This window comes from Platichthys flesus, chromosome 5, assembly GCF_949316205.1.
Source record: "Platichthys flesus chromosome 5, fPlaFle2.1, whole genome shotgun sequence".
NCBI classification, from domain to species: domain Eukaryota; kingdom Metazoa; phylum Chordata; class Actinopteri; order Pleuronectiformes; family Pleuronectidae; genus Platichthys; species Platichthys flesus.
In genome coordinates, this window is record NC_084949.1 from 8,663,655 (window position 1) to 8,688,688 (window position 25,034).

Consider the following 25,034-nt stretch of genomic DNA (forward strand, 5'->3'; position numbering starts at 1 on the left):
AAGAGAGAGAGAGAGTGAGATACAGAGATACAGAGATACAGAGATACAGCGAGCCAGGAAGACAGGAAGAGACAGCAAGACAGAGAGAGACACACACACACACACACACAGATAGACACACAGAGACGTAGACACAGGTCTGGGACACACTCCGCCGCTGTCTGTCTTTCATACTGTACACAACAGTCGCTTTCCCCCGCAGCTTCCTCTTCACGATAATCCTCCTCGGGTCTTTTTTCTCTCCTGCCTCCTCTTCCTCTCCTGGCTGCGGGCGCATGCTCACACTCAGAGACGGTGCAGTTTTCCGGAGCTCAGAGGTGAGTACAGTAATGTCACTCACGGGACTGTTGGTCTTTTTTGTTAGCTTTCAAACTAAGCTAGCTGACGTTAGCCGGTGCTCGGTGTGCGAGGCAGCGGACTGTCTTTTAGCCTTTCCTCACTGACGCGACGGTCGGTGGTTTGCTTGCTAACCCCTCGTCGGGAACAAGGCGTTTTGCTGTTAGCTCGTCGGGACACTTTAACACGTAGCTCAAGCTAGCTCCGGGGTGCTGCTCAGCCCCGGGCTCTTCCTACAGACATGGAGAATACACTGCGACGCAAACGAGCTCCTGTACAAACGAGAGTTAGCCACGTTGCATGACCCGTCGACCCTGTGTCTCCAGAGGCTGACCCCAGGCAACAAAGGTCATGTTTGGTCCTTTCTCTCAGACGCAGGACAGCTCTGAATCTCCCAGCCCGATCTCTACCTAAACTTACACAATGCGTTTAAAAGCTGCGGGTACAGAGTTCTTTCAGGTTTGAACACTCATGTTCAGTTATTATGTAGAACACGTATTGTCATGGGATAAACCCCTTGAGATTTAGAGCTCCCACTTTTTGAAATGTCGAGATGTATTGGATGTCAGGCCCCGGATGTACAATGTAACATAACATATTTTCATTTCGGTCAGTATCGATAAATATCAGGGTAAATGTCACATTATTGCTTCTTCTAAGTTTTGAGACATGTTCTTGCTCATCAGGGAAGGTTGTGGTTATGAACTCTTCTTAACTTTTCTTAAATCTGAGGTAGATCCCTGATGTTGTTGTTAATGTGATATGTCTCCTCACTCTGCTCACACAATGCACAGGCATTTTATCCATAAATATATTGAAAATTAGAAATTCATATTGAAATTTTGTTTTTATTTCCGAGCCCTATTTGGTGTAATGTTTAGCTATACAGTTAGCCTCGATGAATTGTATTGATCTGACCACATGTGTTATCCATAGATAATTATAATATAGTACTCTCTTTATTAAGAATAAAAACTCTTATCGTGTGACACAAGTGAAAGAATGACCACCCTTTACAATGATTGAAAGTGGAATTAACTTAAATCAGGGAATGTGGTATGATAAAATTACGCTTTAAAATAAAATTATACAAAAGTAAAAAAAAAAAATGCAGTCATAGCAGAATAGAAAACATGTGAAAGAAATTTAAGTATGACTATCCATTACAATAATATTGGTATCTTTAGGTCATTTTAAATCGCTGGCTGGGGACAACAGATGAAAATTAGCCTAAACAGCTCAATCACTCAGCTATTTTGTCTGTCGATCAATGAACATTGTCCTGATATGATCATGATAACAATAATAATTAAATAAAGAATGTTCTCACGTGACTAGGCCAGAAGGTGAAGAAGACAATGACCTTTTATTGTTTACACTGAAGACAATGTTTGCTTCTCTGATGCATTGTGGCCCCTGTTTTTTTTTTTTTTTTATTTGACCTTTATTTAACCAGGAAAGTCCCATTGAGATTAAAAACCTCTTTTTCGAGGGAGTCCTGGCCAAGAGGCAGCAACAAATAACATATGTACACTCACAATATTACACTCACAACATATAAACAGAAATTAAAATGATAAAAAAACAATTACAAGTAAATTAAAATTCATAAAAAACATCTACAAGTAAAAGAAGTGGTCTGAAATGCTCTCATCGTAGATTTAAAAGCGTTCAAAGAAATCATTTCGGTTAATTTAAAATCTTTTTGCAGCCAGTTCCATGTGGTGGGAGCAGAGTGGACAAATGCCCTTTTTCCTGATTCAGTGTGTTGACAGCTCCGCCTCCTCACCTCTGCCAGTCTCATTTGCATTTGTGCTGGCACTGAAAGAACAAGAAAGCTGACCTGTGCCTTTCCTTCCTGCGGCCCAGCCTCTCCAGTGACAGAGGCAGAGTGGTTCAGTGTCAGCATGGGAGGAGAGGAAAACATTCAACACTGTCCATTAAAAAAAAAAAAAGACAACGCAGACATTAGGGTTTAGGGAGAAATTCAAGTGATTCACAGATTCTCAGTTCTCTTAGGCTTGTTCACATGTGACATAATGCTTTAGCCAAACAAGGATTTTAATGATGATTCACATTAGGTCTTTTCACAGGTTATTAATTGGCTCTTGCTCATGGCTTTTATTTTTGGACTTTGTCTTTTGAGTAATTTTGGTAGTATTATTTTTGTCTTAAAACGGAAGAGTGGATCTTAGTAGTTGGTTTTAAATGAGACCACTGGTTGGACCTGTTTGCCCTCCATTCACCTAATGTCCTTTGTGTGCTGTTGGAGGAGGACACAGGCAGATCCAGCATTGACTGATGCTGATCAAACAGTTATGAATTATGGTGTTGTTAAGACGTGTTTGAATAATAACTGATAAAGCAGTCGCAGTTCAAAGAGGTTGACCGTAGTTATTCTTTTCCCTTCTTTATAAAATGTTCCTCCTGTGAGTAAAGATAACTTGGCTGCTTTCGACTCTTGTATAAATTGTTGTTGCAAACCTGTTCTCTCCTTTCTCCTCAGACACTGACCGTTTTTAAAGATGACCACCTCGTGGAGTGACAGACTGCAGAATTATGCAGACTTGCCCGCCAACATGGACAGGCTGTCGATGAAGAAGTACAGGAGAGAGCCCTACCACAGGTAAGACACACATGTGAAGGTGGAAGAGGGGGACTAACACATTTGTGCTGAGTGTAGCCACTGGATACATTGAGATTGAGTTTAACCGACGACAGGACATGGATGTGGAACTCAATAGGACACATCATATAAATAATTTGCATACTTGTCATATATACCATGAAGGAAAACACTGTGAAACAATAACTGCCATCATCGAAGTCTTAATTCAGGTTTGGCAGCTCCTGTGCTTTTCTTTATGTGGCAATAGTTCAGCTTTTTATAATTATGAACATGGCAAAATCTCCAATCATTAGAGAGGTATTATCATATCCACATATTTGCACATATCATTACTCATACCTTTTCTCAACTGTGTAAATCCTCATAACTTGATATAAATAAGCTGAAACAACAGCCATTATCTCTTCCAATCTTCATGATTGTTTTGAAAATAAATACGCCATCATTGGTTACCTATAAGTCTCACTCCGACTTAACAAGTCGGCCACTGGTACAAAAACTCACAGGAAAATATAGGCCCAAAAGAAGTGTGTTTGTCATTTTGCAGCCAAAACAGGAAGATGATTGTGCTTTGTTCTTCATGGTAGTTATACATAGCTTTCACCAGGCAGCAGACATTACTGATGGCAGACCAACCAAAGTAACTGTGGAAACTCTACCTGGCAAAAGAAACAGAGCTCTGTTATTGGAGAATGCAAAGAAGGTTACGAGGGCGAGTGATAGACACCAAGGTAAAACCCTCAGTGTCAGAGTCAACCTCTGAGAATTGAAAGGGATTAAAACAAACATTTGTCGGCATTTGTTCAATCACCATGTAACAAACTGCCTACTCATTAACACAACTGAATGTTTGAATCTGTCTTTATCTTGGCACTGAGATCAGAGTTTCTAGATCAATTGGGATTGTTATTATTGTTTGGTGCTTCTTTGTCTTATCTTACCTACCCCGAGGATATTTTCACTGGAGTTTGTTTGTCTGTTGGCAGGATTATACTAACTTTAGTATACTAAAGTATACTAAGTACTGGTTTATAATGAGACGTAATTTGAGGTTATTTTTTAATGCAATTTGTGTTTATTCATTATTATTAGCTGCAGGTTTTCAGCTCATAACCCTCTCATTGTTCGTCACAATCACTCAATAGGCCATTTCTATTGGGTCTGTGAAATTTAATTTGGATGGCAAAGCAGATCATACACATGCAGTCAGTGGGTCTTTGTGTGTGGTTGTCTGGCTGTTTCTCAGAATTCCTCAGTCTCATGGTAAAATGTCACCAGACTGGTGAAGTCAAGGGATGGAGTCTGTGAAGCCTGCAGCGCTAAAGGCCAAACGATGCCGACTGCACTGTTTTGACTACTAAGTTGTTTTGTTAGCTCATACAATAGGAGAGCCTTACCACAAATAGATGCCCATGTGTGTGTATCTGTCGACTGGAAACACGCTGGAGCAACAGAGGCGGATGTAAGGAGGAATTTATTCCTTGTCACATTCGTAACACGTGTGATGTTGTTTAATGTTTAACCCGCCCTCAGTCATTTGTGTCCACTGGGTACTGCTGTTCTGCCACACTATTACATAATACGCTGTCTATATAAGTGTCACTCATGTGTTCGCTCTGTGCTGACATAAGACAGACCTAATCGCACATGTGAAGATAACAAAGATACAAGAAGGACCTTCTGCCTGCTTGGACAATGTAGTCGTGCCTTCACTGAAGCTACTTGATCAGTTTAATTGATTTATTTTTTACATAAGCGCATGTTAGGGGTGACCTTTGGTTTATCTCACACACAGATTAAGGGAATTCCTTCAAAATAAGAGCCCAGCTGAAGCAATGCAGCCTGATAATGAGAGCTGAGTATCAGATAGCAGTGGGCTGACGAATCTGCCTGGCACAGATAAACTGTCTATCACAGGGAGCCGAGTCATGTCTGCATGAGATTTGAACACAGTGGAAAAAATCTGTCAGATTGCGGCACCAGCTGTGCTCTGATGGACTGAAAGTCATAAAGGATTCTCTTGAAGGTTTGCCGGGGCTCATGCTGCTTATTTGAGGCAATAGAGTTATCAGGGGGACCAAAGTCAAGGCTGAATACAACTCATCTCGAACTGGCAATACTGATGAGCTTAGGAGTGGCTCAAACATACTTATCATTTATGGCTGTCCTTTACAACTGCTCCCACAAGCATCAGGCCTAAGGTCACATGTGACATGACAACAGCGAAACAAAATAGAGGAGATATAGATTTAAGTCCCTCACTGGAAAAGGCATGTGCCCCCTCAGCGCTGATGAATGTTGACAGTAAAGAAGACCATTTGTTTTTGGTTATATAGGAGGACGTCAGCTTTAAAAAAGTCATCGCTCTGTGGAAACAAAATAAGGGCAGAATAATGGGATTATCTTTTAAGCCGCTCATACCTACATCAATTGTCTGAATATATGATGTTGGAAGTGTAATGTTGGAATACCATTGAAGTGACAGCATTGAAATATTAAAACATTTTTGTTTTGTAAGACTAGAATATTATAAGCTAGACTTTATTTGAAGTACATACATTTAGATTTATTCAAGTATACTGGGTTTTAAGGGGCACTCATTTGAACTTTCTTGGATCATTTTTTCATTTATTTTATTATTGTTTAAGGCTCAGGATAGCCTGCCCCTATGTGGTGTTTTGAGTTTTCATCTTAGACTTAAGATAAGGAAAACTTTATTGGTTCCATGCCAGGATAAGTCACATGTTACAACAGCAGATGGTCTAAATGTGATAGACCACAGAACATGTCAAAATATAAGAGAGAATAAAATAGAGAATACATTTTTTTTACTCAGAATGTGTATGCAATATTCACCTTCCAATAAAATGGAATATTATGGGTAGCAAAACGTGAGTAAAGTTTTTCACTGCACACTTTTGATGTCTGAATTTAGTAACTTGATCCTAATTTTGAAAATGCTAATTTGAATACCGGGCACTTGAATTTATGCACCAAAAAAAATGGATAGGTTATGTGCTATTAAAATATATATTTTTTTTTGCTTACATAAAAAAGATAATATATATTAAGAAAATAGAAAGAAAAAAGCTGCTTGCCTGATGAGATTCATCGTTCATTGTTAGATGAGGAAATTAACCGATGGTTGCTGCCCCATCCCTCTCATCACCAGTGTGTGGTGATGTGAGCAGCTGTCACTCATGGCGGGGGCTCACTTGATTCTACGTGACTTGTGATTGTTCTGGATGTCTTTGAGGGCCCACACACACCACGCTGCACCACAACAACAACAACAACATCAACAACAGTCAGAACGCAACAACAGAGAACGACGCAGAATGGCCACAATCATTTTTGCAACAAGTCAGAAAATGTCTGAATGGCAAGAAAGCAGAGGGCGAGAGAGAGATAGGTAGAGAGAGAGAGAGAGGGGCGGCTGGGTGTCATTGTTTGTGGGCCAGAGCTGCTCTGTGTTACTGGAGCAGGTCGGACCAGCGGAGAGTCATACCGAGGTTTAATTTTGCACAGAATGCATCGGCAGTTGTCAGCTGGACTAAGATCTAAATGGGAGCTCGTTCACTATGGATCTGCTGCCAGGTATTTCACCGCACACTTTTGCTTTAGGACGAGAAGGTCATTGTCACAGGCTAACGAGGAGATACCTTGCTGTCAGTGTAGGACATTTGAGCTGTGAACTTGTGTGTCATATTTTTGGGCTAGTTGCGAGTGTGTGTTTTTTTTTTTGTCATTGTGACATCCTTTTCTAAATTTTACTTCAGCTGATTAACATCTTATTTCTGGCATGACAAAATATTGACTTGTGTGGAAATATTCAGGAACACAGCTCCACATTCATCTCAGTCACAGATGTTGAAGAAATCTGCTTGTGTGTGTGTGTGAGTTTGCGTGTCTTTACTGTGGAAGTTGTATTGGCCAGAGAACGTAAACACTATTACTGTGTCCTGACTGATTTATGAGTGATGAGAGTAGAGCTGTTTCCTGGAAGATTGTCACAATCTTGAGGTGGTTGGGTTTACACAGTCCCCTGGTTAAGAGTTGTGTTCACTTCCTGTTGTTTTTACCCAGCTCCACGCTGAAGGCCTGTGGTTTTAAATGACTCAACTTCTTTAAGTTCATTGTAGGGCTGCAACATTCTCTAATCACATGGTGCCCTGTCTTTTCAAAATGTTACCCACTCCTGCATGACACATTGTTGATCTATTTAGAAATTTGAAAATATACTGTCTTAAAATGGAATCAGAGAAAAGCGTGTTGTTGCATATAAAGTTTCATGTTTCCCTCAAGTTGTACTTGTAGCTGCCTCTTACTACCTAACTTCTTAAACAGAAAGAAGTAGACTTAACTCGGGTATCTATTTAGAGTGGTTGGTTTTTATTTCAGATTGATTAAAAACAAAATAGAGAGAATTTTTGTGATGTAATTGTTTTTGTCATATAAAACCAATGAATTTGTGAAGGAAGCAGTATCAATGGTTGTTTTCAAAGTTGTGAATGCAGGTGACGCAACTGAGGGCTACTTAATGTGTCATGGTAAATTCTATCTTCGTCTTCACTCACATTTGACGATAACAATCAAAATCATTAAATGGTTCATAACTGCCCTCAGTCAAAATCAAAATCACAAAATAACAGAAGAGGGAAAAAGGTTTGTTCTTTAAAAAAATCTAAACGAAGTTTCCAATATTTTTGTGTTTAATTCACCTGCAGCAACAATTTGGTTCATTTAAACATCATCTGTTTCTTGAAGCGTCGCACTGTAGCAGTGAATTCCCCCCCGCCCCCCCAGACAATGCTTTCTCTTGTGCTAAATACATTTAACCTAAATTTTGAAGATTGTATGTCTACTAAATTGTTCTTCACTTGTTTTGTTCAGGGTGTTTGTCAACAGAAGTTTGGCGATGGAGAAGATTAAGTGCTTTGGCTTTGACATGGATTACACTTTAGCAGGTAAGTTGATCCACCTCATCTAACGAGTCCCCACTGGTACTAAAAACAAAACTGTTTTTTCATCACTGAACATCTCTTGGGTTTCAGACCTTTAACGTTAACACATCCCTTTAACAGTGACTTTTTTTTTTGATTGGCTGGTAGTGAATGTCAGGGTCATATTGAAGGACTTTGTTTTATCTGATTTGTCACCATTGTAATCGTGATAATCAAAAGAAATCCTTTGTTTTTAAATTTGACAGATGTTTTAACATCTGTTGCAGCTTTTTATTATGCTACCCACACAAAGCTGCAGCTCATTTTCAATATGATGTTATTTGTGTCCATGTTGGCGACATATTGAATTCATAGAACACTCAGACAAGGGCTAGAGTTATGTAAATTTTATTATCTGATTTGCCACTCTGCAATTGGAATAATCTATACAAATCTTTGGCTGTTGAATTTCTGCTGACCTGAGTTAAATGTAGATATTAAAGTCGACCGTATCTCATCTTCTTTAGCTCTTTACCAGGCTACCTCACAAGAACTGCAGCTTGTTGTCCACAAAATGTTATTTAGGTCAGTAGTGATGACATATTGAATACACTATAACTCTCAGATAACAGAATGTGAAGCATAGCTCTCTGGTAAACACAGTGAGTTGCACAGATATCTGTTTCTTACTGACCAGTAACCAGTCCAGAAATATCCAGATTTCTTTTTTTTTTTGGTTCTGTGACTCAGCTGCAGCTTTTGGTCTCTCCGTCTCTCGAAATAAATCTAGCCTCACTTTGAGAAGGAGGTCACGTTTGTTTGTTGATTTCACCCCTGATGGCTCCCTTGATAACGGGGATCACTCGTTGTCCCTCTTTGGCTCTGTACTCGTACTCTCACTCTGAGTGCAGGGGATTTTATGGACGCTCAGCTGTTGACATGGTTCTCTTTATGGGGGCTCATAACCAAGTGTTAATGTTGGCTAGAAGCGTGGCTATCGTGTATCATTGGAGGGCGTTCAGCGTTTGACCCCACAAATGCTTCATCAAGACGAGGGAGCTGGAAGATTCACGGAGAAGGGCTGCTGCTTAACCACAGGGCACCAGTATTTGTTTTAGAGGGTGTTAAAGACGGTTCAAATGTGCAAATTGCATAATTATCAGTGTGCACCCTTTCGAAAATGTTTTCCTAACGCATGCTTTCTTGACAAATCTTGGTATGGAAGAAATTTGCTGTGCCCGCCCCTCACACATCCCTGTCAACAGTTGTCACTTAATACTGAAAGCATACACAATTTCAGTGGTAAACTCAGTTTACAGAAATGTCACTGATATCTAGACCAGAGATGTTCACCAGAGTATTAAACAGTTAAAGAAAGTTAAAGAAATGATCCTCACTCACTTTTTTACTGACATTTTACTTATTAGTAGTAGTTCTGTCTGTAAACTATAGTCAGGATAAAAGTATGAACAGTTTATACAAAGAGTTTATCACTTGATCATTTCCTGCACGACAGAATGTTGTTTTGGGATGCATGTCCTAGAAAATTTTATTGATCTAAAACCATCAGCCCAAAAAATGTAGGTTACTTCTGTAACTCGTCTCCTTAAACCCTTTCAACAGTTGCGTCCACAAATGTCGAAAATCTGTAGGACATTGTAATCTAAATCAACATTGTGTGGGCAACATTGCCTCATGTGTTATTTGTCCTCCTGCAGGGAACAAACAGTCAGACGAGACTGTAGCTCACACACACACACTCAGGCCCAGATTGCAGTTTTGTCCTAGTTTTCCAGCAGACTTTGGCTGCAATGTACGTCCCCAGGGCTGGAGGGAGGCTTTCTCATTTCTCCACGATTTGCTCCATCGTGTCATGAATCTGTGACAAAGCCCCACATTTAACACTTGAGGTGTTACTTTTTTAATGTAGGTTGACGTTTGACATGGTTCAGATAAATACTCCACCTGCGACTACTTCTATGATTTGGATTTAGCGCTCTACTAGTAGAAGGTTGGGGGTTGTTTACCTTGTTTATTTGTGAGGGGTGTGTGTTACATGTAGACCCAAGGTTATCCTAGACTGGCCTAGAAACTGAGGAGACGCCGCACACTCCAGCAGTAGGTGTATAATTATCTAGTAATGATCTCATCAGGGATACCAGGAGTAACAGATCCTTGGAGCTGAGGCTGTTTCTCACCTCAGCTCCAAGAAGATGGTCGCATGTATATACGTGTGTGCACTGACAGCCTAACATATGAGAAAGCTGTTACATCAAGAGTCAAAGACACAGCAAGAAAAGATAACACAACTTGCAGTGCTCACACAATTGTTCTAAACATCTGTTGATGAGACTTGCTTTGTTGTCTTGTTTACAAATGCATAGCACCTCCATGACTTGTCCCTCTGGTGTGCCTTTCATGGAAAAACACATCCACAAATCAGTCAATGGATTAGAGCTCAAGCAGACCAACCTTCTGAAATAGTGAGGGGTGTCTAGAATTACGTGTGAAAAGGATCCACTGTAAGCCCTGGTCTCATGTGTCTGTGTGGAGGCTTTAAGGGGAGGGTGAGCTTGTTTGTGCTTTAACAGTCTTTAAAGTCTTCTCTCTGAAATAAACGGTAAATAAGTCATTTAAAAATTAGATTTTTAGTTAGTCATTGTTTTTCAATGTGTGAGTATAAAGACACTTATGTTTTTAGAAGTAATTTATTAATACAGTGTCGTCAATTAAACACCCACATAGATGTAATGAGGCTTTTTGCCAAAATATTTGATAAATAATACATTTTTTTTTAAAGCTACATTTTTTTCTTTTTACATATTTATTGTTAGGTTTATGGATATTCGATTTTAGCGGATTTAAAGGGTTAGGGTTAGGGTTATAAAATCATAATTTTGTTACTGTATATTTAAACTTTTATTGGTGCCTATTTAGATGTGAAAATGTAAGGTTATGGAAAAACAATGAGACCAATTGTTAAAGGACTTTAATGGTTCTCCGTCTTTACTTAACAGTGGTTTCATTCAGTTGAGTAGTTTTATCATAAAAGTTACTATCTTAACCTTGACTGATAAAGCCTTACATCTATCTTAATTATTAATTAATTATTATGAAACAAAACAACTTCCTGATCCTAAACGAGCAACCTGACTGACTTTTATATAACTTCGACTGTGATGTGATCATACATCTCCTACTTTGGGTGAGGGTGGCAGAACTTTACAAGTGTCCCAAGGTCAGGAAGTGAAAAAAGCCGGCCAGCGAGCTAAAGCGAGAGTGATGATAGCAAAGGTGACGGACAGGGGAAACAGCTCTTAAAATAGGTTTCTTTGTAGCGCCTCAGAGCTTAAAGAGGAATATGACAAGTGAGCGAGGAGACGGATGATATTTAGTTGGTGTGTGCTACTGCTCTGGGCAGAGGGCCCAAATCCTCTGTTTGCTGGGAGACAACGGCCGCGCGGGGGGGTGGGGGGCCTATGAGGGCGAGGGTAGGGGGTAGGTTAAATCACAAGAGGTTACGTGACTGTAATGCAGAAACTGGCTCAGCCTCACAGAGTGGGGTTGACAACAAAAGGACAAAGATTTACTGATGCCAAGATTCTCCTGTAACTTGCCTCTCTGGTTAATCCAGCATTCAAACATCCCATCAAGTGCACGCTCACACATTTTGCAGATCAGGTTTTTCCTGGGGTCCCCTGCAAACCGTCCTCTACCCAAACATCCTCCTCCCCTCCAGAGGCCTCCTGGCACCCCACTGGGAGCATAGACAAACCGGCAACAACACCAGTGCATACTCTGTCGCATATTTATAACATCTGACATGTTCTTTTCCCAGTGTCAAATAGCATTTTAATTCTCTGCCAGCCTTTTCCTAGTTTAGCACAAGTCTGGGGTTTTACTTTCAGAGCCCGTCCTTGGAGAGGAGAGGGGGGTTGGTTGATACTGGAGAGTGAGAACACATTATCTGAATAGTGAGACAACCCCACACAGTCTGAAGTAGATGAGATTCTTGTGAAAAGTCACATGTACATGTTGTGTAACATGAGCCCGGTTCACAGTATGTCTGCTGTGTAATCCCCCACAGCTCATGTTCCTTTACTGTATACATGCCACATACTTCATTTAAACTTAACATGCATTCCACATGTTCTATCACAATGTTTTGATTTGTTAAATTAGAAAAAAAACACATTTGTCTTCAGTTGCCAGACCCCAAAGTCATATTTTAAAACTGTTGATAAGGAATATCTAAAAATAGATTAAAAATAGATATTCAAGCTTCACCTGACTCTTATTTTCATTACCAATTGATACAGTTCATTATTTTGTCTATGAAATGGTAGAACATGTTCATGTTCCAAGAACTGAAGAGGAGGACATAGAATCATCCTGAAAAAGCAGAACTCTCTCACATTCGAAAGTTGTAATCAGACTATTTGTTATTTTGATGAAGGGCAAAGTAATTTTTATATAATGAAAACTGCTTGGTCTGACAATTGTCTAATGAATTTGTGTAAATGCCAGAGAAAGAACAAATATTAATATACCAAGCCTATTTCAGCAGAACCAAAACATTTGCTCAACCTCTGTAAATGTGTTTCATTTTAGTGTACAAGTCACCGGAGTACGAGTCCCTCGGCTTTGAGCTCACCGTGGAGCGCATGGTCTCCATCGGCTACCCCCAGGAGCTGCTCAGTTTTGTGTACGACCCATCCTTTCCCACCAGGTCAGACCAATCACACCACAGAACACAGACATCATGATGGCCACAAGGTCAATGGCAAACCACTGTTTCTGTTGCCTCATCTCTAATCATTGTAGTCCCTCTTACTTTCTAACCTCAGAGGACATGCTGTCATACAACAAGGTTAACAAAAAACCATCACCTGCTTATAGTTCAGTCCTACTCTGAGTCTCTTTAGAACCTAAAACCTCTATGTGCTGATTATAACTATTGAATGTGACAAATTACAGCAGGTAATATGCCAGATCTTCTGACTTTATTGAGAGTCACTTTTATTCTGGTTTGTAGACTGAAACAATCATGTCTCTATTCCGACTTCCAGGGGCCTTGTGTTTGATACCATGTATGGAAACCTGTTGAAGGTAGATGCCTATGGTAATATCCTGGTCTGTTGCCACGGATTCAACTTCCTCCGAGGGTGAGCCATAGTAAAGAGTAATTTGGAGTAAAACCTATTTGTTTTTGACATTGGCTGCATTAAGCTGTTGTCCGTGCCATTTGTTTTCACAGGCCAGAGATACGTGAACGGTACCCAAACAAGTTCATCCAGAGAGATGATACCGAGCGCTTTTATATCCTTAACACACTCTTCAACCTGCCAGGTAAGGTCTCTGAACACTGACAACACCACAGGACTGATAAAGAACATTTTACGCAGTAAGAAAGGTCTTTATTTGTTTGATTAAGCCGCAACCTCACCTCCAACTTTGATTTAAAGAGGGAGGGACACTTAACAAGGGCCTGCTGATTACAGTATATATAAAACAATAAAGGCACACAAGTATGACTGTATACATCAGCAGATTATCCAAACTGTAATGGTACTCAGTAGAGTGCATACTTTCACTAAGGGCCAACAGTATAAAAGTAAAACCACATTTAAATTCACTAGATCTAGATTTTAATTTGGATTCACACCAATGGACAGAACTGGGGAGAATTTGTGAAAATCAAAAACGAATGCCCCTGTGATTCAGATCTGCCCCAAATTTTAAAGCTTCTTTCTTTGCCCATGTCCCATTACAAAAACATGCATTTTGCACACTATTGTGTGTCAATCAGAATGGATTATTTTATCTAATTTTTCAAGCTTCTGCAGATTGTTCCACAAGTGCCTTTCATAGTGTTTAAGAACCAGTTTCCCAGCCGCAGCAATCACAGGATTATTCTCAAGGACCAATTAGACATGGGAGCCAGTGCACTATGAAACTGATCAAATGTTAAAAATATGTGTAAGATACCCAGGAAGTTGCTTTGTATATAAATAGGAATTTAGCACTGCTGTCTTCTCACTGCCACCTAGCTTTATCTTACAGTAAACCATGATGTTTTTATTTTTCTTCACAGAGACCTACCTCTTTGCATGCCTTGTGGACTTTTTCTCCAACTGTGACAGATACACAAGGTAAAAAACCTCTTGGTTACATTATCAATGTCGCAACACGTTTCTGGGCATCGCATGGTGACACAAAGACAGTTGCAAGCCAAACTGGGTCAAGAGCAAGCCCTACAGCATGGGAGGGTGCAGGGGTCTCAGCTGCTAATCTCAGCTAATTGTTTAAAAATGGAAATCAAATGGCAGACATGTCAGACAACCCTGTCTAATTTTCATTTTCCTTAACAATAATTAATTCATCTCTGCCACTACTAAATGTAGGAAAGCATGGACTCTCATCAGAATGAGACAGGAATAAAAAAAAAAAATGGTTTCACTAACTATTATTTTATCCTGATATCACTAAGAGATTATCTTTTAAATGGTACTATAGGTATAATAATGGCCTGTAAATTTGTTGAGAATGTAATCTGGAATGGCTGCATGTCCTTTGTCCTCTGAAACCTGGTTGTTGGTCTTTTAGGGGGAGAATGCTTTCCTGTTTGGCTGGGGACCCCTCCAACAAGGGAAGGCTATCCCATTTAAAAGCAAACAAAAAACAAATGTCATGCTTTTGAAAACCTTCAGTAAAGATGTGGCCTGTGCTACGGCTGTGTACGTGTGTGTCTCTGCTCCTCTTCCTCAGCTGTGAAACCGGCTTCAAAGATGGAGACCTCTTCATGTCCTACAAGAGCATGTTCCAGGACGTCCGCGACTCAGTTGACTGGATCCACTTCAAGGTAGGACTCGAACAACGAGTACGAGCTGTTTACCCCTGAAACTCCAAAGGTCCAAAACTCCAAAACTATCATGAAAACTCGTTGTGTTGCATTGATGGGGGGAAGGGTGGTAGGGGCGTTACCGGATGTTGCCATCAGACTTAAAAGGATAGCTCACCCAGAAATGAAAATTCACTCATTATCTAATAGCTACTATGAGGGGTGGGTGAAGTGTTTGAGTCCACAAAACCCAATGGTTTTGTAACTATTACTGTTTGTTTTACTACTTCCTACTTGAGAAGGTCATATTTTTTATGAAAACACTATGTTATACATATTTGCAGTGTTTAGTCTGACACCTCTGTTTCTATTTGAAGGGTACACTGAAGGAGAAGACAGTTGAGAACCTGGAGAAGTATGTAGTGAGGGATGTGAGTATGTTTTATTCTTCAAGGACACACATGTATGAGAACACACTCTCAGTGTATGACACATTGTTGTTGAGCTCTGTGAAGGGTCTGGAGTTGTAAAGATGCCATGAGCTTCAGTCTTTTCTTCTTTCCGTTTCCACCAGGGGAAGCTGCCTCTCCTCCTCAGCAGAATGAATGAGGTAGCCAAGGTTTTCTTGGCTACCAACAGTGACTTCAAATACACTGATGTGAGTATGTGTGTGCAGCTGTGTCACAAGCTTCAATGTTAGGGGAAAAAAGAATTTGATTAATAATTAATAATGATTAATAAATCCTGATTCATTTAGAAAGAAACAGTGGTTTTCAAACGACTGACTGACACTGTCTGTGTGTTGTGTTCTCACAGAAAATCATGACCTACCTGTTTGACTTTCCTCATGGTCCCAAGGTAAAATTACATTTTATTCTCCCTCTGCTTTGATCACACTTTGAAATGTGTTGAATATGTATAGATTTTTCTGTGTGTGTGTGTGTTTGTGTCCACCACAGCCTGGTTCCACCCACCGACCGTGGAAGTCCTACTTTGATCTGATCCTGGTGGACGCCAGGAAGCCGCTGTTCTTCGGCGAGGGGACGGTGCTCAGACAAGTCGACACGGTGAGCAGAGACACAACATCCAGCTGAGACAAAGGAGGTTCTCACAGCTAACGCATGTTAGCACTGAGTGACGTGTCCGGACATGTTGCGACTCAGTTCCACCTGATCACAGTCTCGTTATATACAACTTTGTATGTATGCATACAGAAGAATCAATTCAGTACAAGGTGAAAAAATTAGCAGTGTCCAATCAGGACTGGTCATGTCCTCCTTTATGTCTGTTTATCAAGGCTTCACAGCCATGACAACTTCCTAAGTAGCCTGGATCCAAGAGTGCAAACGTTTTCACATTGATCCACTGTTACAGCGATTCAGTGGAAAAGACACAACTGAAGAAATTGACTCAGAAACATGTGCTACTTATTATGAGTTGTGTTTATTCTTCAGTACAGCAGGAACAGCCTTGTAACATAATTTTGTTATTTTTTTTAATACTAAAAGTATTAATTGATTCAATTTAATTCATTTTAAACAAGCAGGGACAAATAGCACTGCCACTCTAAAAAAAACTTATTTAAATAAAGTAAAAAGATTAAAAAGCAGAGATCATTCAAAGAACCTTATGGGAATCGGTGGCGAAAATATATTATTGAAATTAAACAAGCATATTTCAAAACATTGTTCTATGTAATCTGTAGAATTTAATTAAAGTTATTATGAGGCTACAGACGTCTGTGTTCAAAATATCAAGTCGATATTCACAGTAAAAAATGTTTTGTTACTGTCCCTCCACTGCAGCTCAGCAATGAAAGACTGTCCAGGGAAACACAAAAGATGTTTATGGCTTTAAAAAGCCGGTTTCCATGTAAATATGTGTTCAAGCATAATGTTGCTTTTCGTGAAACTGACCCTGTTAGTGCCAAGATTCCTAACAGTTGTTTGTTTTCGTCATTTCAGACAACAGGGCGTCTGAAGATAGGAACCTACACAGGACCTCTGCAGCATGGGATAGTCTACTCTGGAGGTGAGATTACATTTCCTTTCAGTCATTCACTCTGGGACATAGCCATCGGTTGTCTCTAATAGCTTTAAAATGTCGCTCAGGTTCGTCAGACATCGTGTGCGACCTCCTGGGAGCCAAGGGGAAGGACATCGTGTACATCGGGGACCACATCTTCGGAGACATCCTGAAGTCCAAGAAGCGTCAAGGCTGGAGGACGTTCCTGGTCATACCTGAGCTGGCCCAGGAACTGCACGTGTGGACCGACAAGAGCTGTGAGTTTTTTAGACTGACTCATAAACACACACACGCACTCACAGTGACGTGTGGAAATCAGAATTTGGCTGAACGTACAGATGGGTTCACATGTGTTTGCAGTTGCATCAGACTATTTCCAAGTATCGCAGTGCAACAGAAAAAGGACTCAGCAGGGACTTGACCTAGAACAGAAGCTGCAACGTCAGACCTTGTGTAAAAAATCTCTTTAAAGTTATACATGACTTTATTTTGACAACAAGTTCAGCTCTGATTCTGTAGCAATCACGCACCACATATTCACAGAATCAAGCTCATTTACACATGAGCGGACTGAAGCTGAACAACATGTGCACTGTTCATCTGATGAGACAGGGATTCACCCTCTTCTCCTGTTTTCCAGCTTTATTTGAAGAACTGCAAGGCCTGGAAATTTTCTTGGCTGAACTCTACAAGTAAGAAATGTGACCTTTACCCTCCTTTACCCCCTCCCCTCTTGTTCCCTTTCCCTCTCCATTCACTGTATCCCACCCTCTTATTCAACCTCTGGCTCTTGGACCAGTTCTGCTGCTCCCTGCTCTCTGCAGCAGCCGTGTTCGTTTGCATGCATGCGAAAACACGTGTCTGCGAGAGAGGACAGGATGAATAGGGTAAAGTCTAAGGGTCGGCTCTCGCCCTCCGCCCGATAACTGAGTTCGCTGACGTTATTTATAGCCCTGGCACACCCTGCTGTTAGATCACTTCTTTGACACGTTACCTTTCAGCAGTCTGATATCATCTCCATTCTCCCCACCCCCTCCCGAACCTCCGTCCTGACCGGATCTTCTCTCTCTCCCCTGTCCTTCCCCAGACATCTGGACAGCAGCAGCAACGAGAGGCCAGACATCAGCACTCTTCAGGGAAGAGTCAAGGTACAGCCCTAATCACCTCCGTTTCTATGACGACCGGAGACATGTCCACATGTGTTTGACACAAACAGGCCTCGTTATCAGTGCCCACATTTGCATTGTGTCTACAATTCATTAATCATTAACCATTCTTCCAACTTATATTGTTTTCAGTGAATATTGTCTGTGTGATGAAATAAATCCAATCACATAACGGCCCCAATGCCCTTGATAAACACACTGCACAGTTAAAAGTGGGTAAACATCCACGTTATCTTGATAACAAGGCTCACCAGTGACTTCTCTTCTCCCTCTCGCCCTTTTAGAAAGTGACACACGACATGGACATGTGCTACGGCATGATGGGTAGCCTTTTCCGCAGTGGCTCCAGACAGACCCTGTTTGCCTCCCAAGTGATGCGCTACGCCGACCTGTACGCCGCCTCCTTCATCAATCTGCTGTACTACCCCTTCAGCTACCTCTTCCGGGCCGCACATGTACTGGTGAGGCTCTGACTGTGACGAGAGCGAGTGTAGCGAGTGTAATGAACCATAAACCACCAAAGATACCACAAGCACGCTGTTATACAGATAGAGAAGTCCTGTCTCTAAATCGTAGGAAGACATTTGCTCCTGTCGATGTTCTCCTCGAATCATTTGTCTTAAACATTTTCTTTCTCATGAAAGATCTAACATGAGTCTCAGTGTTTATCCCTTACTGCATAAATTTACCATCACTCAACCAATCATGTTGAGCTCAGCAGCATCAAACTCCCAGATTCACTCGTGGTCGTCTCTGCTGAAAGTTTCCCTCCTTCACTGATCTCATCCATCTGTGTAGTCATTCCTCATCAGACTATCAGACCTCCATTAAAGTGTTCACAGGCCTTTGGGATACTACTACAAATGTGAAGGAGCATGTGTAAAATCTTTGTGTGGCTCCAGAAGGAACTGTGTTCAATCTGATCAAATCGATGAGATGAACACTACGAATTATGTGGATGTGAAGTTAGAAAGAATTCATTCTATGTCTTTATTTGGTTTCTCATCTTTGTTAGAAAATAACAGCTGGAGACAAGAAGCCTAGAACCACTGGTATTACGCACCTTAAGATGCGTTGCATTGTGGGTACTGTAGGCACCAGTTTTTACCAAGAAACAATAATGCGTTCAAAAAAGTTGCAGCATCAAGTTGAATTAGAGTGCAGCGCTAAATCAGTAGATTAATCCTTTAAAATGGTTATTATAACCGATTTTTCAATCTAGGACTGATGTTGATTGTGTGATGATGTTTTCTATGCAACACATATTTATATTTTGGAGGTGCAACATTTGTTAGAACCATCTGTCTCGACTGACAACTTTGACAACTGACATGGATCCGGTCACTTTTTCTCCTCCCCCAGATGCCCCATGAGTCGACGGTGGAACACACCCACGTGGACATGGACATGGAGTCGCCGCTGGCCACGCGCAACCGCACCCACTGCAACGACTGCAAGGACATGGAGTGCAAACGCAACCAGCTGACCCGCTCCTTCAGTGAGATCAAACCTCCCAACCTCTTCCCCCAGACCCCCCAAGAGATCACTCACTGCCACGATGAAGATGACGACGAGGAGGAGGAAGAGGAGGAGGAGGAGGAAGAGGAAGAAGAAGAGGAGGAGGAGGAGGAGGAGGAGGAGGAAGAGTAATAAGGTGGACATGGAGACGAGAGCCATAATCCTGCTCCTGCCTTCCAATGTTTCCCAGTAGAGTCAGTTGATCTCTCAGAGTGAGGCAGAGAGGAAACATCTCCAGTATGTATGTGTGTGTCTACTGTATCAGTACTGTACGCTCACACACAGACACAAACACACACACACACACACACACATACTCTGAGATTTGTGAGGAAAGTATAAAGGACCAGTAGCGAGACAGATTGTATGAAGACTTTATTCATTCTAGGTCCTCATAATGCAACTTCATTATAAGAAAAGTATATTTGTTTTTGATTTAATCTCTGTATCCTTTCCCCTACACACACACACACACACACACACACACACACACACACACAGACACACACGCACACGTAAATCGCACATATTGTTTATCATTCTGTTTTATAAGTTGACTTTTGAGACCTGCTGGTGGAGTAAACAGACGTTCACTTAAATCCACCAGACACGGTCAATAATCTGTTGTTTTCATTGCAACACACTGGCCTTGCAGTATGCACGTTGTAATCAAACAGAAAAATATTTTTTATGCAACTTGGGAACAACATTCAGTTTGTCGTGTTTTGCTTCATTTTGACGATTTTCTTCATGATAGAGGAGTGATTTCTTCTAACTTGTATGTCAGTGTGTGTCTGTGTGTGTGTGTGTATCTGCCAAAGTAGACTCACTCAGACTGTAGCACCCTGAGTGACTGAACCTGAAGCACAGGCCAGCGTGAAGCCGTCAGACACGTGTGGTACGCAAGTGGCTGTCCAACTGATATTCTGTCACCTAGCAACCATCAGAACAGAGTACTGTAACTGTATCTAATGCAGACAGTCTCTATGACAACTTTGAGCTACAGCGATGTGTCTGTAAATAGCATTGGGGGGGGGGGGGGGGTCTCTCCTTCAGCTCGGTTATTTAGGAGGCTGAAACTCGATTGTTATATTTGAATATTTGAGAGGGTTTTATTTTAGTAGCCGGATGTAAAATAAGAGTTTGACGAGTTGAAGCAACTTGACAGACGTGTGAGGTGAAGCTGTGATAACAGGAGCATGAACGTGGCCTGTGAGAGAGAGAGTGGAGGTTTATTCTGGGATGTACAGTGCAGAGCTCCGTTCAGTACGTGCACCTCGCTTCTCACTGTGATCAGCTTTCTCTATGTCCTGAGGCTTTGTTGAGCTTTTGATCTAACTTGCATTTTCTTTTTAACTTCACAACAGTTGACAAGCTTAGAACTTTAAGCCCTTGAATACTTTTAACTCTTTAAAACGAATGTTTGTGAGTTACCACGGGGCCATATTGAAGTGGAAAAAATACGATTTTCCAGAATAAAGTAGTAATATGAGAAAAAACAAGGAGAATATAGCTGTAATTTATTGAGAAAAAGTCATATTAATATATTAGTAGTGTATCAATAATTATAACCATGCTGGCCCTGGATCTGCTCCTTCTGGATCCAAAATCTAGATTAACAATTATTTATGTATTATTCACGAAACCCCTTCAAAAACCTCGCAGATGAAACCAACGATGATTGTCCAGTCGACCATTACCAGCGATGTTCTCCACTAAAGAGACAATTTCCTCCAAGTCTCTTGTGATTCTTTCTTCAGGATAGATTGAGTTTCTCACTCTATCTTATCAAACTCCTGATACTTGTGATAAAATGGTGCAGACGAGTCAAAGTATTTTGTTATTTGACGTTTCATTTAACAAGGTATTCCACAGTCCTCATTTTAACACAGGCGAGAGGCTGATCTTCTTACATTCCCCCTCTAACACGACACACAATCTAACATTCGATTTTTTTCTCATATTATTACTCTTTTCTAAATCTCTTCAAAAGCCCCTAATACTACGTTGTAATGAATGAATAAGCAATATCAAAATGTATGAAGAGGGTTAGGTATACGTTATTAATAGTTTATCTGTCAACAACAGTTTACCTGCTTCATCACGACCGTGTAGTTTGATTTGAGTGACAGTTAATGTTTTGATGTACATTTTCAATCTGCATAAAAAGGAAAGCCTTCAGTGGAAGAACTGTTTTCTCCACCGACCTGAGGAGGCAGAGGTGATGACTCACAGCTGATGGAGTGGGATGCAAACAAACGTAGGGATTAAAGTAGAATGAACAAGCAAGGGACTCTGAGGAAGATGTAAACCAACAAACAGTGGATAAAATCATCTGTGTGGAGCATTAGGAGACTTTAACGTTTTCCAGATTTGTACCTGACACAAGCACAAATTTTACTTTTCAATCACATTTTTCACAAAGTTTTGATTTGTGTCATGTTTGACCTCGGCTCTTCTAAATGCTGCTGGAGAGGTTTAACATTGTCACAACCACTGGAGACTATTCTCAAGCTTAGAAAGGAATGAACAGTGGTGGATGCAATCGTACAAGAATTCACATGTTCTTTTGGAACGAAGTTGAAATTTGACCTAAATTGGGATGGAAACTTGGCAAGTGACCAAACAGCTGTCATCACATTTTGATTGAAATCGTTGCCGAGTCCTGATTGGTGCCAGGAAGCATGTGAAATCTCCTCTATCCCAGCCCCTGCCTACTTCAACCTGGTGGGAAAAATGTTCTCATGTCCTAGTATTCAAATGCATCAGTGTTGGTTTTCAAAACGCTAAACGAGAACTACGTGAATATCAAACCTGGTGACTTGTTTGTTTTCTTTCCGTCTCTTTTTTAACATGCAGTGTTCCCTGTAGGTTAACGTTTTCTATTCAGTGCTGACGTGCTTCAGTCCTGTAAATGTCCGCTCGTTGATTTAGGCCAGCAAAGGGAAGAAATGTGTCGCTACGGTAACACAAACACCCCTTTTTCCTCTTTTGTCCCTTCTTTTTTCTACACAACTGAAATACTGTGTTTGTATTCTCGGGCGTGATTTTTGTTTCTTGAATGACTGGATGTGCTACACGAGGCAGCTGCATTGCTTATGAGAATGACTATTTTCTTTGTATAATTTGCATATGCATGTGAAAATAATCGGTTCTGCCACGGTAGCATTTGTGTTTTCTTTCTCATGGACGGTATCATTTTAAGGACAAGCTTCTTTTTTGGACATTGTAGTTTACACAAGGCGAAGAAACATCATCTAAATCTGTAAAAACAAAACTTACAATGAAGGGAAATGTGAATAGCATGTTAAGTACCGTAACTTGTAATCAACACCATGGGCTTATTTTTATTTTATTTTTCTAAGCTAGTGTTTTTTTTTAATGGTCTTGGTTTACACATCTGTAATGAGATCGTTCCATTTCCTTTTCTTATCCTCTTTGTTCTTCAAACTGTTTTCTGTTTTTATATACTGTACCACAGTGGTCGACCTAAAGCCTGGTGAACAGCTCCACTGTTGTAGAAGACTTTTAACCTTTGTTGTGATGCATCCACACTAACATCCGGTGCCAAAACAGTCACCTGTCTCTCTGTAAACCACAGGGATCTTTGGTTTTTATGCATATCAATATGTTCTCCTGAACAGTGTTTCGTTTGTTTGTTTCCAGAAACTAGCCTACAAACTGTACATTGAGAAAAATACATAAAAAATGTAGAATAAAAATAGTTTTTCATAATTGTCACGGTGTTCTTTTGTTCACGTTTTGCGGCTGCACATCAGGGAAGACTCGTTGTGTGCCGAGAAGCTACAGTAGATCGACCGCACAGAAAGACGAAGGAGGAAAGGCAGTAGACGTTCATGTTTTCATTGTCAATGATGAAATAGATTCTTTCAGGTTTCATTTATTAAAAGTGGCAGAAAAAAACAACAGCATAAAAAGTGTTTAGCTGTGAATCCTGAACTTATTTAAAAACTAACAGAGCTCCTTAAATCAAATTTGTTTTGTATAGCCCGTATTCACAAATCACAAGTGTTAGATTAAACACTTTGTAGCATAATGGAAGGTAAATTAATTGATGGATTATGTTAGTAATGGTCGAGTATCTGAAATATTGTATATCAAGCAATCTTGTAGTAATCATAGTCCACGATCAGCAGCCACCACAATCATGATTCACCATCATCTTCTACTTCGATCGTGGTCCACCGCCATTATCAGATTCCCGATTTGGAGTTTTTCTTTTTTTTTATTCTAATAAAGATCACAAAGTTTTCCTTCAGAAATGTCCATGTTAATTTGTAAAAAATATTTTACAAAAATCTGTCTTTCCGTCTGATGGACCGGTCGCTGCAATCTATCCGTTACAGTTCGATTCCTCCCTCCATTCCTGGTCTATGCAGCTCATCCTTTGAGGGTCACATGGGGCTGGAGCCGGACGAGTGAGATGCGTGGTACACAACGCACTCACTGTGGTACACACTGGACAGGTGACAGGGAGCAACAGACACAAATCCCCTCACGTCCAGATAATTCTCCAGTTTACCTAGAACCAATCTGCATGTATTTGTACTGTGGGAGGAAGCTGGAGAAAAATCAGAACATGACACTCCACACAGAAAGACCCCGGCTGGAGCGGGATTTGAACCAAGAACCTTTTAGCTGTGAGGCTACAGTGATAATGATTGCAACTCAATTCATTTCTCTGTTAACGTATAATGAAGCTTCAATGCTGGAACGAGTTGAAATTAGATCCCTGTGTGTCTGGAGCTGAGTGAGATTGTGTTATTGTTTCCTCGTAAAGTTCCATCAGGTCACTTCAGAGTGAACACACTCCTGAAGTCAATTTTTTTATAAAACTGCTTTCAGAGCTGAATGACATGATCAGTCTCACACACACACACACACACACACACACACACACACACACACACACACACACACACTTAAAAAGGAGGGAGAGTGTCCTGCTGGCTCAACCATCAATTCCTGAAAACATACATAGTTTCCATCCTGTCATAATATGTGTTAAAAACTAAAGTATTGTTGATATACATAATACCACAAAAAGATCTTAAAAATGTCCAGGTCTGCGAGCAGCCTCTAATTTATACGATTCACTTGATGTTTTTCTGTTTGTTTAACGTGAGTCCCATTTACCTGAACAGCAGACAGAAGGGACACTGTGTGAACAGCTGAGAAGTACAGAGTTAAATACTCAGAAAACTGACTCAGTAACTGAAGTAAGTACTTCAGTATTTGGTTCATATCAGCTGTTATTAACTACTGGCCATACCAAGATCTATTAATACAAATAAATGGGATATAATGGGGTGGGAAACCTAAACATGTATTAAAAATGGAATATATATACATCATAATATCATAATATGTTTGTTTGATTATGAATGGTAATGTTGTAAAAAGACGTAGATACTTATCATATAGTATAGTAACCTCTGTGTTGATGTTAATGAAGAGTATAGCTAAATGGTGGGCTATGTGTGATGTACTTGTGTATATGCATCGATACAAATTCAGGAATTAGAATAAGTTAATATGCTAGAAAGTTTTTATAT

At 40.5% G+C, this 25,034-nt stretch overlaps 1 protein-coding gene across 2 annotated transcripts; it reads left to right on the forward strand.

The window, feature by feature from the left end:
- On the forward strand, positions 1–23,193 carry nt5c2b (5'-nucleotidase, cytosolic IIb). 2 transcript variants are annotated; one of them, XM_062387970.1, is made up of 19 exons: positions 1–317; positions 2,843–2,962; positions 7,859–7,932; positions 12,520–12,637; positions 12,978–13,073; positions 13,166–13,257; positions 14,003–14,060; positions 14,677–14,770; positions 15,127–15,180; positions 15,324–15,407; positions 15,566–15,607; positions 15,709–15,816; positions 16,714–16,780; positions 16,861–17,031; positions 17,135–17,227; positions 17,415–17,466; positions 17,862–17,922; positions 18,225–18,401; positions 19,303–23,193. In XM_062387970.1, the coding sequence occupies exons 2-19, from the start codon at positions 2,862–2,864 to the stop codon at positions 19,588–19,590; spliced, it is 1,830 nt and encodes a 609-aa protein (XP_062243954.1). In that variant the 5' UTR covers positions 1–317; positions 2,843–2,861; the 3' UTR covers positions 19,591–23,193. The 2 variants fall into 2 exon arrangements, with proteins under 2 accessions (XP_062243954.1, XP_062243955.1); XM_062387971.1 differs by lacking the exon at positions 17,135–17,227 and having other exon boundaries at positions 3–317.
- The last annotated feature ends 1,841 nt before the right edge of the window (positions 23,194–25,034 follow it).